This window comes from Patella vulgata, chromosome 2, assembly GCF_932274485.2.
Source record: "Patella vulgata chromosome 2, xgPatVulg1.2, whole genome shotgun sequence".
Taxonomy (NCBI): Eukaryota; Metazoa; Mollusca; class Gastropoda; family Patellidae; genus Patella; species Patella vulgata.
Window position 1 is genome coordinate 81,198,633 of NC_065880.2, and position 17,792 is coordinate 81,216,424.

Here is a 17,792-nt window from a genome sequence, read left to right on the forward strand (position 1 = left end):
AAACTGGTAGGAGATTCTCTATTTATCCGAAAGCGAAACTTGGTTGGTCAGCATTTTAATTCATTAAAAAACTGCAGATTATATCGCGTTTAGAAGACTTATGGCAAAGCGTGGAAAACGTCTTAACCTCCACAACGAAAGGTCGCTGAAAATCGCCCGGGCTCGTCTCTATTGCTATGAACCAAATCCGGAACCAGAGTCTTAATTAAGAAGGTTTGGGGGCAAAACGTCATTTAAGGCGAAATGAGATAATACAAAAATAAAAAAAGCAAATATATTTTTATGTATTTAAAATCAAAACAGTTTTAAAAAAAATTCAAGAGTAATACAATTATTCTAAAATGTGAAATGGAAAAAGTAATTAAGCAAATGTGAAAAAGAAACAATAACAATGTTATGTACAACTAAGCTTCTAATTGATTCTGTGTGGTTATATATGAATTGATAAAAGAGATATTGCCCGGGCAGCGGCGTTTCGGCAAACGTCTTACTCACTGTGCAATTATAAAATTGTACGAAACCATCACTCGAAAACTAAATGAGAGCTGTATTATCACCATATGTATAGTAGAGTATATCTGTGTTCAGACTGCTATAAAATGTTTAATTAGAAATTCTATACTATTTAGACTTTATTTAAAGAAGCAAGTTGAGTTTCTTCAGGTAACACAGGGGCAATGTTTCAACCACAAAATAACAGCACACATTTTCTAGCAACATAAACTCCTTAATTGAGAAGTAACATATAAGTAAATGATGATCTATTACACACACGATAATAAAAGATGTACTGTTGATCCTAGCCTGGATAACCTGATCTAATACGTCAGATCCACCCAAAGTCACGGTTATAAAGTCTTTAGTAGTCAGACGAATCATAATAGTTGTCAGAATAGTAGTCCGGTTCATAATAATAATTCCCATCATAGCTGTCATCAGAATCGTATCCACCATAAATGGGAAAAGCACTGGATGCCATCAATGCAAACATTAGTCCAGCAATATTATCGGTCCTGTCGTCGTCATCGTTTATTACAAGAGTAAAGTATTTCTCGGGTATCAAGTCTTTCATGACGACATAATCTTGTAGATATTTTGGTAAACCAACTTGAGATATTTTACTGCTAATTCCTGGTCCGATACAGTTTCTGATTTCTCTTCTACATCTTGACTTCAAACTTCTGGATTTACAGAAACCACGGAATTCATCAAGTTGTTTATCTTCAGATTCTCCCAGTATCGGATTATATGTGGAACACGAAAAACCAGTATTTAAAACTGATAACAAAATAATGGTCTCTATTTCACTCTTCGGTGCACCACTTTCAAAAAGAATTTTAGAAAGCATCAAGACATCGGGAAATTGAAATTTATCTTTGACCTTTGAAAGATCCAAACCTTTGAGAGAACAATTTTCTGTAACAAGATACCATATGAGATCTTCATTGTTTTTTTCCAGTAACCATTGGAATAACGTTTTTCCGTCCTCTCCTGGAGTATCAAGAGAGACGTGACATTTTTTGATCAAAAGTAATTTTAGACAGTTTATCCATTTCTGACCCCTACCACGACCAACCATTAAACCATGTATAGCTGATCTTCCATGTGTATCAGTTTTATTAACATCCGCTCCAGCTTGTAGTAAACATTCTAAAATAGATCTATTACAGTTTCGTGCTGCAGTCATCAAAGCCGTCCTTCCATTGTTATCACGCTGATTAATATCAGCTCCAGCCTTCATCAAACTTTCGAAAATCGATCGATTGTTTACATTCATAAGTGGTGTTACTCCAATATTGTCACCGTGATTAACATCTGCTCCAGCTTTCAGTAAACTATTTACAATCTTTTCGTTATTCATTTTGACGGCAATCGCCAATGCTGTATTTCCATTATTATCAACATGGTTTACAGATGCATCAAATGTCAACAAATTTTCACACTGAATTTCTTTTTGTTTTTCAACCGCCACCATCAACGCCGTTTGGCCATTGTTATCACAAATATTATAGTCGGCACTATTCTGTAATAGAAGTGATAAAATAGTTTCATCCTTGTTGTCAATAGCAAACATCAACGCCGTTTTACCACCCTGGTCTTGTAGGTTGATATTACAGCCAGCTCTGAGCAGTTCTTTTACCATAGCTCTAGGTCTTCTTTCTGCTGCCACCATCAAAGATGTTTTACCATATAAATCTGTGGCATTCAGGGTACTCTCTGCTTCACTTCTCAAATTTGAATATTTAAGTAAAACATCTAAATTCAGTGTAACATCTAAGAGTGCCACAAGGTGTATCGCATTTCTACCAGATCCATCCCTCGGTTTCAGATCGGCACCAGCTTTTAGCAAAATATTTGCCATAACAGTATCATTATTCGTAACTGCTATTATCAATGGGGTTTGATGTCGAATCGTATCGCAGTGGTCTATATCGGCACCAGCTTTCAATAAATCTTCGGTAATAGACCTTTCTCCATTACGTACTGCCATGGTCAAGGCGGTTTGTCCATGGACGTCACTAAGATTCACGTTCATTCCATTCTGTAGTAACAACGTTTGTATTATTTTCTCCTTGTCGTGATAATAAGTATGATATCTCGAATCTTCTATAGCTTTGTGCAACGCTGTTTTTCCTCGTAGATTTTGGTGATTTATATCACAGTCTTTTGTCGTCAACAATTTCACTAATTCTAATTTACCTTTTTCGGAAGCAAGAGCGAGGGGATTATCCCCATTTCCGCCAACCTTATTGACATTGATGCCGTGTTCAATAAGCATCGAAGCCGATTCATAATCTTCAGCAATTATTGCTGTGCACAACAGCTTATTACATTTATGTATATCAGCCCCAGCATCTATCATTATCTTAACAATATCTGCTGAACTAGATCGACCTTTCTGATGGTAGTAAAAACCCAAATACTCTAATACAAAACATCCTTTGTTATCCTTAGCGTTCACAAATGCACCGTGGTCAATAAGTTGTTTGACTAAAACTTGGTTATCAGTTTGTATGCATTCCATTAAAGGTGTAACACCGTTTTTATCAGGGGTGTTAACATCACACCCAGCTTGAATCAGTATTTCAGCAATAGTCGTATTACGGCTTCTTATTGACACAATTAATACAGATTCCATGTCGTCGTCTACTTTAATATTGACATCACAACCTGATTTAATTAACGACTTCACCATCTCTTCATTTTCTTTACAAACTGCTAAATACAGCGGAGTTTTATTGGATAAGTTCAGTTTGTTTATATCAACCCCTTTCGTTATTAATAGCTGAACACATTCATCGTACGAATCTGACATATGGCCACTTTCTGCAAGACAATGAAAAAGAGTACCTTGATGGCTTCCAATATTAATTTCTGCTCCTCTTTCTGCCAAATATATTACCGTTGTCACCATACCCCTTTCAGCAGCCAGTTGGATGGGCGTTTTCCCATCAATATCTTCTAGATTAACATCCGCCCCTGACTCCACCAATAATTTTACACAATCAAGAACTCTCTCCGGCTTCCTTTTATCTAAACCATATTTCCACAAACTGTCCTTTCTGCCTATACAATAATGTAGGGCAGAATATCCACGATGTGTTGTCTGTTCATTTATTGTATTTATTAGTTCGCTCTTCAACAAAATCTTCAAACTGTCGATGGTTAGTTCATGGCAACATAACATTAATAACGTTTCCTCTTTTTCGGGGTTTTGATCTGGATATTTGAGTTCAAGAAGATATTTTAACACCTCGACACTATTGTTTAGGACGCACTTAGTGAGGGCACTCCAGTTGTATCTTGATGTTGAATGTGCAAAATACGGAGGTATTCCTTTGGATTGGAGATATTTAACACCCTCAATAAAATCAGATTTTATTGCCGCCTCTATCAGTTTTATATTGGTCTCAACATCTACAAAGTTGTTAGAAATTCTGACTGACGTCAGCAAGAATTCAACCATAGGCAGACATCTGTTCTTAAGAGCAGCCTCACAGAGTTCTACCCATATCCAATTTGGCAAACGGTCGTACCCCCATTTCATATACTCCTGAAGAATTCTTTCTGCCTCAACTGTATCATTTGTATTTACAGCCTCTCTTAACCTGCAATTACAATCAATGTTAAAGATAGGTTACCATGCAACAAAACACCAACACAAGAGAGCTTTCTGAAAAACGAAAGAAGGCGATTAATGTTATCCAGATTAGAACAAGCCAGCTGTGAGGCTAGTGTCATACGCCGAAATAGCAAAATAATTAGATGACACATATTAATTAATCGCACATTTATTTTTTTCTAAAGTATCGAGCAATCAAACTGATTATCAACTATACACTAAGTTTCGTTACTCTCTATCAAATAGAATCAGAGTTATCTTGTCCCAAAGCATCGACCAATGAAATTGCTTAGGTCTGCTTAGCTTTAGCTCGAAATGTTTATCATTGAACTCAGTCAAGACATTCAACTAATGAACATCTACATCAAGTTTAAACATTCTACCTTAATTAGAAGCAGAGTTGTTATGTTCCAAAGCCTTGACAAATCAAATTGCGTATCGCTCCTTAGCCTAAGCAGTAAATTCTCATCATCGAGCTTAGACAGGGTAATGATATAATGAGTTTCATCGCTCTCACTTAATTATAACTGAAGTTATCGTGCCCCTAAGCATCAAATAATACCATAAGCAGACTTATCTCTGCTTACCATAAGCAGACAATGTTCCTCATCGAACTCCCATCAAGTCATCTCTCTGCTTACCCTAAGCAGAAAATGCTCATCTTCGCACTCCACCAAGGCATTGACCTAACAAACACCTACACCTAGGTTGCATATTCTAGCTCAATTAAAAGGAGAGTTATTATGTCCCAAAAAGTGTGACGGACAGACAGACGGACGAACCCATTTTAATAGTCCCTGCTTTCTTTGAAAGGCGGGGTACAATAAGAGTTAAAGAAATAAAATGGTGAAATACGGGGTCGACTCCACAAAATAATAAACCGAATCTTAGTCGAGGAAAGACTGACATTAAATAGCATGTCATGACCGTATGATCATACATGGTACCAATTATATATATCACGTGATAGGATAATCTCATGCTAATGACAATTGGACCCAGCTTACAAAATATTCAGACGCTGTCACCCACGAATGAATGTTAAGAGGTTTGTTAGGTTGAAATCTAGGGCGGAAATTTCATTTTTATTGGTCTCTACTTCCAGTTTGTGTATCTAAAGTTTTCCATGAATAACATCATACGTGCTTTTCAGCAAGGGGTTGCCAAATGTTGCTCCATCTGTGGTAGAAAGTGTTCTACCCAACGAAAATTTAGGACAAAGTTAGGGCCGGCCTAAGAGACGGGAACTAACATTAAAGTCAATGTGGAAATCAATGGTGATCTATGGCCAAATAGAATGTACCACCATAGCAATTTTGCGATCATATGTTATAGTCGTGTTACAAGCCTAACACATAATCACAAAACAGTTCTGTTTCAGAGATATTAGCATTATTATTTCTTGTGTATGTTGTGTTAATAGCATTATTATTTGATGTGTATATGTGTTGTGTCATTTGATGTATGGCAGGGGCTTAGAGCAGTTCATATGTTTACATTATATGTACATGTATACAGTATAATCGAATGGTACAATTGGTATATGTATAATAGAATATTTTAAGTGATACAATTGGTACATGTTTAACATTAATGACCAACTTACTGTTGACTGTATCTCTGTGATTTGCGCCAATATTCCTCTGGTTCACATCCACTCATTGTAACACGTTAAACTGAACACAATGTAAATAAGTCAAATTATACCGTGGTAAATTGGTTACAGCAAATCTTGTTTAGACCTACCAGTAGTCTCGTATTACCTACCATAAACAGTCACCTGTAACACCTGGTTACGACATAACATATAGTCTCGTATAACCAAACACACATGATTTCATAAAATTCTATTCATAACCATATAATTAATACTATGTACTTCAATTTCTAGGAAACACTATTCTTAGAATGTAAAGTGAAAATGAAAGTATAATATTGACTGATCATTTTATAACGTGGATTCATACATGCTACAATTGTATTAGCTGGTTTCCTTTTTTTTTGTTTTTTTGTTTATATATCAAGCTAAATAGATCTACAGAGTGTTCATTAAACTTTGAACTTAAAGTAAGTTGAACACCCCAGTCAGAACAAAGGGGTCAGTGTGTAAATCTATTTTGTTCAGCTCTGGGTCTTGCTTTATAACTGTAAACGCCAGGGAAAATGTTTCAGTCAAACATAGGGACAAAATTGAAATACGTCGTACATTCCGCGAAAGGAACAATAAGATCGGCAATTCGGTCAAAATTATAAATTCGACATTAATTAACTCTCGATGCCATCTTTAGCCTATGAAAATAGTCTCGTATAACAATATGCATTTAAAATGAAGAGTGTAACATGCCTGTGTGATTAGGTAAACGAAATGTATATTTACAGCTAAAGTATGTAATTTAATATACACTGAAAAAACACTTGTGTTGGATGTCAACACAAGTACTTGTGTTAAAACTAATCTACACAAGTTATGTGTTGTTTTGCATTGTATTAACACAAACTTGTGTCGATTTATAAAATCTTGTGTTTTTTTCATATCATTAACACAAGTAATGTGTACCTTCCAAGATTTGTTTTCTTTTTAAAAAAAAAACTCCATACAAAGTCTGAATTCGGGAGTCGTCAAGTTTTAAGAAAAGTAATAAAGGGCTTAATTCACATCTCGAAAATCACATGCTGTTCTTCACTGGAAGGGTGTGAGTACCAATTAATCAGACAATTGCCAGACAGACTTGAATGTTAATTGATGTTAAGTTGTCTGTAAAGTTAAAATGTCTGTCTTTTTTTATTGACCCAATAAACTGATAGATCAAATGAATATATAGTGTACATGTGATTTTCAGCACCCTGGTGTTTTCAAAAATTGATTCAATGTACAATGAACAAAAAAAATGAGTAAAACTCTTAATAATGTAATTGGTTGATGTAATCGAAATTGGACAGTATTGGTTAACTGAAAAGTAACCAATCAAATTTAATTGATCATCCACGTGTATCTCATAATCGACTTATTGATATAATGGTTCTCCAAGTTATCTATACTTTTTGTCTGCGATATCACTTCGGTGGAAGCGGACGTAAAATACAACTAACTAAGAAGAAGTATCTATACTTTAGTCATTGCGATAACTTCTTTCTTTGATATTATATCAGCGACATTCGGTTAGATAGATGTAGTGAAGTTAGCATCAACAGCTAGGGTGCTTTAGCCGTGATATTTTAAAAAAAATTATAATGGTCACATAGAATACCAGACCGCAGGTTTGTAAATTTTTACAAAAAATAAAACCGTGTATTTAATTTAGCATGTATATATTGCTTCTATGTATATAATAATTCGTTCGGTTAAAACAGTCAGATTTAGAACTACTGCCACTGACTGCACCGGAAGTCTATTTATATAATGGCGCCACAAAGAAAATTTTTTTGATGTGTTCTAAAAGTGTTCCGCTAATTCAGCAATCTAATGAATCTGTCTTAATTTTTCTGAAATCGTGCTTAATTATTATTAGGTAATCGGCGCTACACCGTTGTTCAAATACTTATAATTGAAAGAAACCCCCGACTAGGACCAGCAGGTAAGAATCTGTCTTGATTTTATAGTAATACCCGGTTGCAATTATTGGCCGCCATCTTTGATTTTTATAGACGTTCGGGCAAAAGGAGAAATGTATATCCAGACATGGACTATAGCTAGATACTAACTTTTGTGTTAGTTGTTTAGTTGAAATGTAATCTTATTTCTGTAAAAGAAAAAAACAACAACAAACAAATCAGCCTTTTTTTTATATCAATGTCATCAATGTGTAGGCCTAATATTAGACTTTCAATGTTAGCATGTACTACACAAAGAAAAACAGGTAACAGAATTTCATTTCCTTTTAATATATTTTTTTAATAATGGCCAATAATTGTTATTGTATGTAACACGAAAAGTATTTATCTCTGTAGAGAGAGGGCGCCGGGCGAGTAAATGGGGTTTAAAGTTCACTAAATTCACTTGACACAAACTATGCCATTCATTTCCTTGTATTAAATTGGTCGAATCAAGTAGGTCCATGATATATATATGTCCTAGAATCAAGTAGGACAGGTAGTCTTCTTCCGCCCTTTTCTGAACACTGTCTCATTCTATTGCCATCTGTGTATGTTGTGTTATATTAATTCTGCATAATTAACTCTAGTTAACCTAGTTAACTCTATAATAATAAATGAATTTAATATATAAATAAATAAATAAAATATAAATAAACCAATAATATATTTGTAGTTTAATATGTTTTATCTTATCATTACAGGCAAAGCATGAAGCCAAAGGAAATGTTTTTACCAAGGCATGTTCCTCAATAGCGGAGAGAGTTTTATCCAGTGTCGGTTCTGCAGAAGAACCCATTCATAGCAGACCAAACATTGCAGCACTTGTAAGGTCGCTATAAAGAACCCGACAGACTCTGCGACCAAAAGATCCCACTGACGTGTCGTCAAGCGTAAGTACTCATGCAATTAAATACCCATGTATATAAGAATTTATTAACATGTAATTAAATGTACAATTTTATTTATTTATTAACATGTACTTAAATGTACTTTTTTATTTATTTTTTGTTTTAGCTTGACGAAGATTTCATCGATCATAGTGCACCGGGATTTTATCAAAAAAGAGTAAAAGTTGGGGAAAGGTGCCATCACATTTTTTGTACTGATAGACAGATGCAACTACTCGCACGCGCAAAAACTTGGTATATGGATGCAACTTTTCGGGTGGTGAACAAGCCATGGTCTCAGCTGTTTTCCATACACGCCTTCATTAAGACTGGAGAGACCACCCGACAGTTACCATTGGTGTTTTGTGTAATGTCGGGTAAAAGCCAAGACGACTATTATAAGGTAAATAGCACTTACTGATTGAATTACTATTAATAGTAAAAAAGGACTATTATTTGGGACCTTGAAATTGTCACAAATGGGTCGCACTAACAGCGACATTTGTTTCAGGCATATTTGTTTCATCGGTGACACGTCTGAATGCAACGACAACAGCCTGGTTGATTGATTTGTTGATTGGAGTTCAGATGTCTACATTAAAATCGACCACTTTCAGGTTGCCGTATTCACGGCCAGGCAAGACCGACTTGAAATTTTTCTGGGGGAGACAGGCCCCAACAAATCCCCCGACGGTGCGTTTCACGACTTTGGCGCAAGACGGTGACCTTGAAGAGACGTCGAAAACCATTTAATAGACATAGTAAAAGTCATATCTTACGAGATTATCGCTGGTCTTGTCAGAAAATGCTATTTTATATATGACCAGTTTGTGTTTGAAAAATTTAATTATTTATTCTCCCACCATTAAAGCACACTAATTACGAAATATCGCTCTCAGAAACTTCATGGTTTCTTTTGCAATTTGTTTGGGGTAAGACGTTATATAAATAATATCAATCTGTCTACCACACAAATTTAACAGATACAAATGCATGTTATTCCACAGGTAGACAGACAGGGCCTCCTTTGAAGGGACTCAGTGAAGGGAACGCGGTTGGTTTAGAGTTTGTCTGACCCCTTTGAATATTTGCGTCTCATCTCCAATGAAAACAATCATGTTGCTCTCATGCTGTTCTCAACCAGAATCAAACATATATCGTACCTGAGATTTGTTAGCATGTTCCACACAACCCAACATTTATCGGCACCGGGATTAAGGGTGTATATCTTTGTTTCTAACGCTTATTGGGAATACGCCACGGAAACTACAATAAAAACTTATTTACAAAAACATTCTAAAGAGGGAAAACTGACATATTTCAAGCTTTACTGTATTTAAAGAAATAATTTAAATCAGCCGGCTGAAACCCCGTCTCCGCTATTTGTTCAGTCATTCTTTAGGTACAGTGCCAGTTTCCACCGACAATGATATTGCAAACAAGTGTCCAATCTATAAAAGCATACATTCCTACAAAATGTTTCTTTAGTCAAGTGAAACAATAAATACATAACTATGCGAGGGTGTGGTGAGTAAATTCGTGGTAACGTGAATAGGCTAATGTGACATAGAACAAGGTCACATTGATGTTGACAAATACGTAAGACGATATGAACATCAACTAAAAAGATATGTAATGTGATTCAGCTGCAAGGTGATATATGCATATATGCAGCATAGATAATTAAAACTTCTATTCAAGTTAAACCAACTGTATCTATTTATTTAAGTCTTACGTCGAGCTGAATACATTTTATGATTTATTTTCATCTATTGGTGGTTAACAGTGTGTAACTAAAAACTAAAATTGGATCTTATTATTGCCAATGATATAATGTACATGTAATAGCAAGTGTATATATATTTTTTGTTCAGTCTGTACACAGTAACATATCTGAGAACCATATTATTATCATTTCTGCCCAAGGCTCCCTGTGCCTTATAGTTAGCAGTGATACAAGGCAATTACCAATTTTCCATGTTCTTGGCCTGAAGAAATAAAATAATAAAAGTCAAGTTTTTATTATTATGCAAGTGGAAAAATACAATTATTCATAGTATGATTTGAATAAATACAACTGATTTGAAGTTGGAATTATTATTTGTCTAAGATGACTGGGCATTTACAAATTGAAATAGCTACTCTTCAATAAGAAAATACATTAATATTTTTCCCAATTCACCTGGATTTTATTGTAGGTCTTTGTACGTGAAATAGCTTTATTTAACGTCCGCTACCACCGAAGTGATATTGCAGAAAATTAACAAATTCGGATTCCCTTTTAAAGGAAATTGACTGCACTATTGCTGGATTGTATTATATAGGTCATGTCAGTTTTTTTCAAAATGGCGCCCAGAACACAAAACAAACATTGCAATTCAGGGCTGACTGGTGTCGAGGCTGTATCCTAAGAATGATTTTTTGAATATTTAATCACACAGAAACACAAGTATGCACATGCAGTTATGATATAATATTAAATTAGCTTACCTCAAATACCTCGAAATATACTGTTTGGTCAGTTTGTCCGCCCGCCATATTTCTATTAGTCGCACATTCTTCGGCCAATTAAAATGGACGTATATTTTGTTTTAACCGAAACGAAAAATTTGCGTTATAAATAGTAAACGAGCTTGATTGACAGACCACTGCTAATGTTTTTTCGTGAAACGGTATAACACACGGCCGCCATTCTCGATGATTGACAACTCACATATTTCCTCATCCACCAAAGAACCGTTAGGTTTCTTTGAACATACTGTAATAACATTGGGATTATCAGTTAATCAGCTTTAATTATCCCGCTTTGATCGTTGCCATTTCTTATATTTTCCACAAAAAAACTTTGCCTTGTACGCACTAATTTATCAATTGGTATTGCCATCTACGACAAGCATGTCAACGTGCAGCTCACGGATTATCGTTAACAATTTCTAGGGGCTTGTAAAAAAAGATTGCATGTCGTGTAAATATTTATTTTGTTTTTTGTGTAGGTCATTTTCAAATAAATTCATCAGCATATTATTCGTTTTAAATAAATATAAAACTTTTATGAGGAACGATGATTATCAAAGAACCGTAAGTGCAACTAATGTTTTATCGTTTGGTTGAGCCTTTTACTAACCACGTGTTTCATGTTAATAAATATTTTCTTTCGTGTTTTGTTTGAATTGGCCTATTTCTAATAAATTATCCCGAGTCCCAAACGTCGTTAACCCGAGTCCCAAACGACGTATACCAGAGTCCCAAATGTCGTGGTCATATTTTTTTGAGTCCCAAATGACGCGAGTCCCAAATGATGTGAGTCCCAAATGACATGTAATCAACCTAGAGTTGTTGTTAGTGTTTGTCGGATAGATCCTTTATACTTACTGGCGCTAGGTAATTTCGAGGCTAATATTGTTCAATTTTATTTGAATGATTTGCTTGCGCGTACCGTAGGAGTGTATTAGAAACAGTGTTTGCGCAGGTTCGAGAACGGCTGAAGAACATGAAAACACTTTCATGAGTCTCGAACATGAGAGAACGGTATCCATGGTAACAAGATGAATTAAATTCATACAATCTGTTACGATAACTTGTTTAGTATTTACTTCGCTATTAAGCATAATTTTGATAAATTATGACACCGTTTTACTCCTTTTCAATTCTTTGGATGACGATTACATCACCTTTTGATACGCTCTCGTCCGTAGGTTTGTCCATTGTCTACAGAACTGATTATTTTAAAATTGATATGTTGTTTATTTTAATGAGATGAATCCTATTTAATTTCAATAATTTCTGTTAGTTTCTTCTGGAGTTATGGCCCTTGTTTCACTTTGTGAAATTCATTTGAATCTTTTAAATTAGTGAAACGAAGACATCTATTAAATTTCTGCGATTTCTGTGAATTATGTCTAGAGTTGTGGCCCTTGTTTCACTTTTTCGAACCTTGTGAAGGCACGAACAACAAAATTATCATCCGATTTGTATGAAAATTGTATGCATTATTTAAATTAGTAAAACACAAAACAAAAAAATCTGTCAAATTTCAACAATTAAGGCCCTTGTTTCAGTTTGTAGAACCTTTGTAAACCCACAAACGACAAAAATTATAATCTTGTATGAAATTTTCGTGTAAATGCCCAAATTACCTACAAAAGAATGAATATGCGACAATCCCTGTTGACTGCGCAAACGATTAAACTGCTGTGGGCATATGTTTCGTTGCCTGGCAACCTAACTTACTTCATGTTATACTGGCCACATACTACATCCAATTTTCGAACGGTATTAAACTTCTAAATTAATAAATGCACCCATGATGCTGTTTTCTCAGCAGTTATCGATGCGTCGACCTTTGTAAACCCACAAACGACGAAAATTATAATCTTGTATGAAATTTTCTTGTAAATGCCCACATTACCTACAAAAGAATGAATATGCGACAATCCCTGTTGACTGCGCAAACGATTAAACTGCTGTGGGCATATGTTTCGTTGCCTGGCAACCTAACTTACTTGATGTTATACTGGCCACATACTACATCTAATTTTCGAACGGTATTAAACTATTAAATTAATAAATGCACCCATGATGCTGTTTTCTCAGCAGTTATCGATACGTCGACCATGTTTGTTCTCCCTCACACTAGCTATGAAGTAGTGTGGGATTTGAGAACGGGAATGTGTTCGTGAACGTTCTCTGCACCGGAACACTGTTTCGAATACACCCTAGGGGTATTTAGGAAAGGGAGGAAACCGGAGGACCCGGAGAAAACCCACAAGGCTGGACAGGCGACCCTTTTCCTAGTCACATTCAAGTGGGGAATCACATAATAATGGTCTATTTCAAATAAGATATTTGCATATAAAGAAAGAAGGCTTACAGCCTCTTTCAAATGTGATATTTGCATATAAAGAAAGTACAAACTTAAATCGTCAGTGCTGGATAAACTAGCCAAAGGATTTGGCTGAATCAATTGGCGCTAAACTTCACCTAGTTTATCCACTGACATACGCCCGAATCAAACATGTTTGATATATTTGGCCGAATTGTATTTGAGTGGTGTGTCCGCTTCGCCGAAGCATTCGTCTGATTTTAGAATTCATTAGCCAATCACCACTCATTCATATCGAGTGGGTATCGCAAACTAGCAGTCGAACTGTGACACGGGTGCTACAGCCAACAAATTCCAACTACCATACTATCGGCTTAAATGCACGCCAATGGGACCTCAGGTTTTGTGTTCCATTGAAACGACTAGAAATGAAATGAAATGGGGTTTAACGTCCTACTGTTTTGCTCCGAACTGGGCTAATGAAGACAGGCATACACCACACAGTGTGCTATGAGGGAAATTTTGCCCGGACAGCGGCACTGCGGTGTATCGAATTCCAACTGTCAAGGGATCTTTTACGTGCACGCCAACGTGTACACGGGACCTCGTTTTTTCATTTCATCCGAATGACTAGACAGCTGTCCTTGTCAGGCCCTCCGTCCTGCATCACTGACAAGGGGGAACCACGCCGGGAAATCTGGGTGAACTTTCTCGGCCAATGCAGGGATCGAACACCCGACCTCCAGGCTAGCGAGCCAGCGTCTTACCCACTTAGCCACCATGACGACTAGGCATGGAATCCATGCTGAAAAATTCAAATGAGCTTTCTCGGTCAACACTGGGAGCGAACCCGCAACCTCCCGGGTACCAAGCCAGTGCCTTACACACTAAGCCACATGACTCTCTTCTAATTACTGTGACAGTCCAGTCACATGACAATCAAGGGTTATTAAAACAGATTTTCAAGGCTTGGGTAAGATCTTCGGGATTCAAATGGTTTTAGATATCACACAGTTTGTATATGGTAAGGTATCTTAAACAGTTTATTACATGTCACATATTCATATTTTTCAGTTTCCATATTAGATGCCATAGCAAATCAAAGATCATATAATAAAATAAGTCAAAAAACCCAAATCTGGAAAAAGAAAGAGCTGAAGAAATGGTGATTTGAGCACCTATGCTTTCTCATAGGTGTTTTTGGAGGGTGAGTGTTCAATTCTAATAGAAAAGATTGTTGTTATGGTATTTTAGAATCTCACCATAATGTGTTTGGCACAATATATCCCGGTTGGAGCTGATGTGACATAAACCTCCATTTCATTTCATTGTTTTGAAATTTAAAATTCAGTTTAGTATAGTAAATTTGTACACGTACATGTATGTACACAAACAGAATCTTACTTGTGTCCAGATACATGTAGATATGACTGTCTCATCTGTGGGGGACCACGGTGGCCAAGTGGGTTAGACACTGGCTCGCATATTTTAAGGTCGCGGGTTTGCAGTAAGACATTGCAGTACGGAGGACTGGGCTAATGAAGTTGGGCATATGCCATACAGTGTGCTACGAGAGAAATTTTGCCGGGTACCGTGACCTTAAGGCCTTCTCTTGTATCAAATTCTAACTGCCAGGGGATCTTTTACATGCACACCAATGTGTACACGGGACCACGTTTTTTTGTTCAATCTGAATGACTAGACAGCTGTCCTTGTCAGGCCCTCCGTCCTGCATCACTAACAAGAGGAAACCACGCCGGAAAATCTGGGTGAACTTTCTCGGCCAATGCAGGGATCGAACACCCGACCACCAGGCTAGCGAGCCAGCGTCTTACCCACTTAGCCACCATGACGACTAGACAGGGAATCCATGCTGAAAAATCCAAATGAGCTTTCTCGGTCAACACTGGGAGCGAACCCGCAACCTCCCGGGTAGCAAGCCAGTGCCTTACACACTAAGCCACATGGCTCTCTTTTAATTACTGTGACTCTCCAGTCACATGACAAACAAGGGTTATTAAAACAGATTTTCACGGTTTAGGTAAGATCTTCGGGATTAAAATGGTTTTAGATATCACACAGTTTGTATATGGTAAGGTATCTTAAACAGTTAATTACATGTCACATATTCATATTTTTCAGTTTCCATATTAGATGCCATAGCAAATCAAAGATCATATAATAAAATAAGTCAAAAAACCCAAATATGGGAAAAGAAAGAGCTGAAGAAATGGTGATTTGAGCACCTATGATTTCTCATAGGTGTTTTTGGAGGGTGAGTGTTCAATTCTAATAGAAAAGATTGTTGTTGTGGTATTTTAGAATCTCACCATAATGTGTTTGGCACAATATAGCCCGGTTGGAGCTGATGTGACATAAACCTCGATTTCATTTTAATATTTTGAAATTTAAAATTCAGTTTAGTATAGTAAAACTGTACACGTACATGTATGTGCACAGACAGAATCTTACTTATGTCCAGATACATGTAGATATGACTATCTCATCTGTGGGGACCCATGGTGACCAAGTGGGTTAGACACTGGTTTGCATATTTTAAGGTCGCTGGTTTGCAGTAAGACGATGCAGTACGGGGGGCCTTACAAGGACAGCTGTCTAGTCGTTCAGATTGAACAAAAAAACGTGGTCCCGTGTACACATTGGTGTGCATGTAAAAGAACCCCTGGCAGTTAGAATTTGATACAAGAGTAGGCCTTAGGGTCACGGTACCCGGCAAAATTTCTCTCGTGGCACACTGTATGGCATATGCCCAACCTCATTAGCCCAGTCGAAGCTGAACAGTAGGACGCCAAACCCCATTTCATTTTATTTTTTTCATTTTGTCTCATCTGTGACAAAGCAAACCAACACATTACAATACAATTTAATTAAATTAAAACTTTCGTCTATTTAAATATTGAATCGATTTAAGTCAACTAAAACATAGTATGTTTTTTTTTCTCAGTTAACTACATCAGAAAGATCAAGACAGTTGGAAATGGCTATTCATATTATGGAAACTTTTTCTCACAGAGCTTGATAATCAGGTAAAATGTAAGTAACATACATATTTGTATTTTTAATCATCAACTAGTTCTATACACTTGATTGGTAATCTAGTTATTCTTCTTGGGGCAATGCCTAGGACTCTCCTATTCAAGTCTTGGCATTCTTGATTTTTGACAATCACATCCATTGATTTTCTTCAAGTTGTGATAGACCCTATGTGTATTTTTACAGTAAATAGCAGTATAAAAATGGACAATATTTTACTTTTCAAATAGATTTTAATAGGTAATATCCAATTTGTTGTCGATGGAAATAAAATATAATAATCTGCCTGGGTCTTACTGGACAAGACACAATAAGTGTTACCCAAAGATGAAACAAAATAGAGACTCAGTCTCGATGTGGCAAAATAAATTGTTTATTTAAACATTGTGAACCATAAATAGTAAGAAAGTATTCTTATTGCCTACTTTTTATTTTTTAGGCTGGAAGATTATTTGATGTATGATAACAACAAGAGATCCCAAGCATCAATTTATTTTATAATTCTGGAAAAGAATGCATTTGACCCAATTTTTGAATATTTTTTTTTGTTTTTACTGTTAAATATTCATCCCAAACACAATTAGATTTTAATTCTCTACAGAAATTTATGTATAATATAGAATGTAAAGTGACATATAAATCACTTAGAATTTGGTCGGAAATCATAAAGTATTTAATAGGCATAGTCTAGAAACCAAATGTAGATCAAATATACCCAGAATTACAAAAAACCTTGACCTACATTAAGGTGACTTTCCCTTGCTTATGAAATGAAATAGGGTTTAATATCCTACTTTTCTGTGTTATTATGGTGATTCTGCCCTACAACCTACTCTTATATCAAATATTTCAACTGTCAAGGGTTGCTTAAAGGGAACCCAGGAGGGCCGAATGGTTAACACACGCACATTGGATCAGAAGGGTCTGTCATTGAGTCAGATAATTCAATTGTCAAGGGTTCTTTAAAGTAAACGCAGTGGGGGTAGTTTCAATTCTGGGCTTATACCCAATTATCCCTTGCCATGTCCTACACTACTGACGTGTGGGAACTATGTCGGAAAATCCAGTTGAAATTTCTCGGCCAATGCACTCACTGAACCACAGTGGCTCCTCCTTGCTTTTGACTTGTGATTATTTATATATAGTTTGTACATATTATTTAATGTTTGCGATTTTCTCTGATATTTTTTTATTTTTCAATCCTGTAATCTTGATGCTTTGCTCCTTTTATGTACAAAATATTCATTTTGTTTGAGGAAAAGGTTCTACATCATTTTATTACGCCTGCAAAATAGTGCATTTTTCTTTTGTT

At 36.0% G+C, this 17,792-nt stretch overlaps 1 protein-coding gene and 2 long non-coding RNA genes across 3 annotated transcripts; 1 reads left to right on the forward strand and 2 right to left on the reverse strand.

The window, feature by feature from the left end:
* Positions 1–268: 268 nt before the first annotated feature.
* Positions 269–5,953, reverse strand: LOC126810371 (serine/threonine-protein phosphatase 6 regulatory ankyrin repeat subunit B). Its single transcript, XM_056098534.1, has 2 exons — positions 5,730–5,953; positions 269–4,109 (listed from the first exon to the last, which is right to left on the reverse strand). Exons 1-2 carry the CDS (start codon positions 5,783–5,785, stop codon positions 860–862), a joined length of 3,306 nt encoding a protein of 1,101 aa, XP_055954509.1. The 5' UTR covers positions 5,786–5,953; the 3' UTR covers positions 269–859.
* A 2,278-nt stretch (positions 5,954–8,231) lies between these two features.
* Positions 8,232–17,783, forward strand: LOC126810386 (uncharacterized). Its single transcript, XR_007675195.2, has 7 exons — positions 8,232–8,265; positions 8,419–8,607; positions 8,732–9,007; positions 14,501–14,633; positions 15,569–15,701; positions 16,392–16,480; positions 16,920–17,783. It is a non-coding gene; the product is annotated as an uncharacterized LOC126810386 (long non-coding RNA).
* On the reverse strand, positions 10,306–11,236 carry LOC130010687 (uncharacterized). The gene is made up of 2 exons (XR_008785969.1): positions 11,095–11,236; positions 10,306–10,592 (listed from the first exon to the last, which is right to left on the reverse strand). It is a non-coding gene; the product is annotated as an uncharacterized LOC130010687 (long non-coding RNA).
* Positions 17,784–17,792: the final 9 nt, after the last annotated feature.

Coding starts and splice junctions, on each gene's coding strand:
- LOC126810371 (XM_056098534.1), bottom strand. CDS start 5,785: ATGAGTGGATGTGAACCAGAGGAATATTGGCGCAAATCACAGAGATAC. Junction 4,110..5,729: donor TCACAGAGATACAGTCAACA/GTAAGTTGGTCA, acceptor TTGTAATTGCAG/GTTAAGAGAGGCTGTAAATA.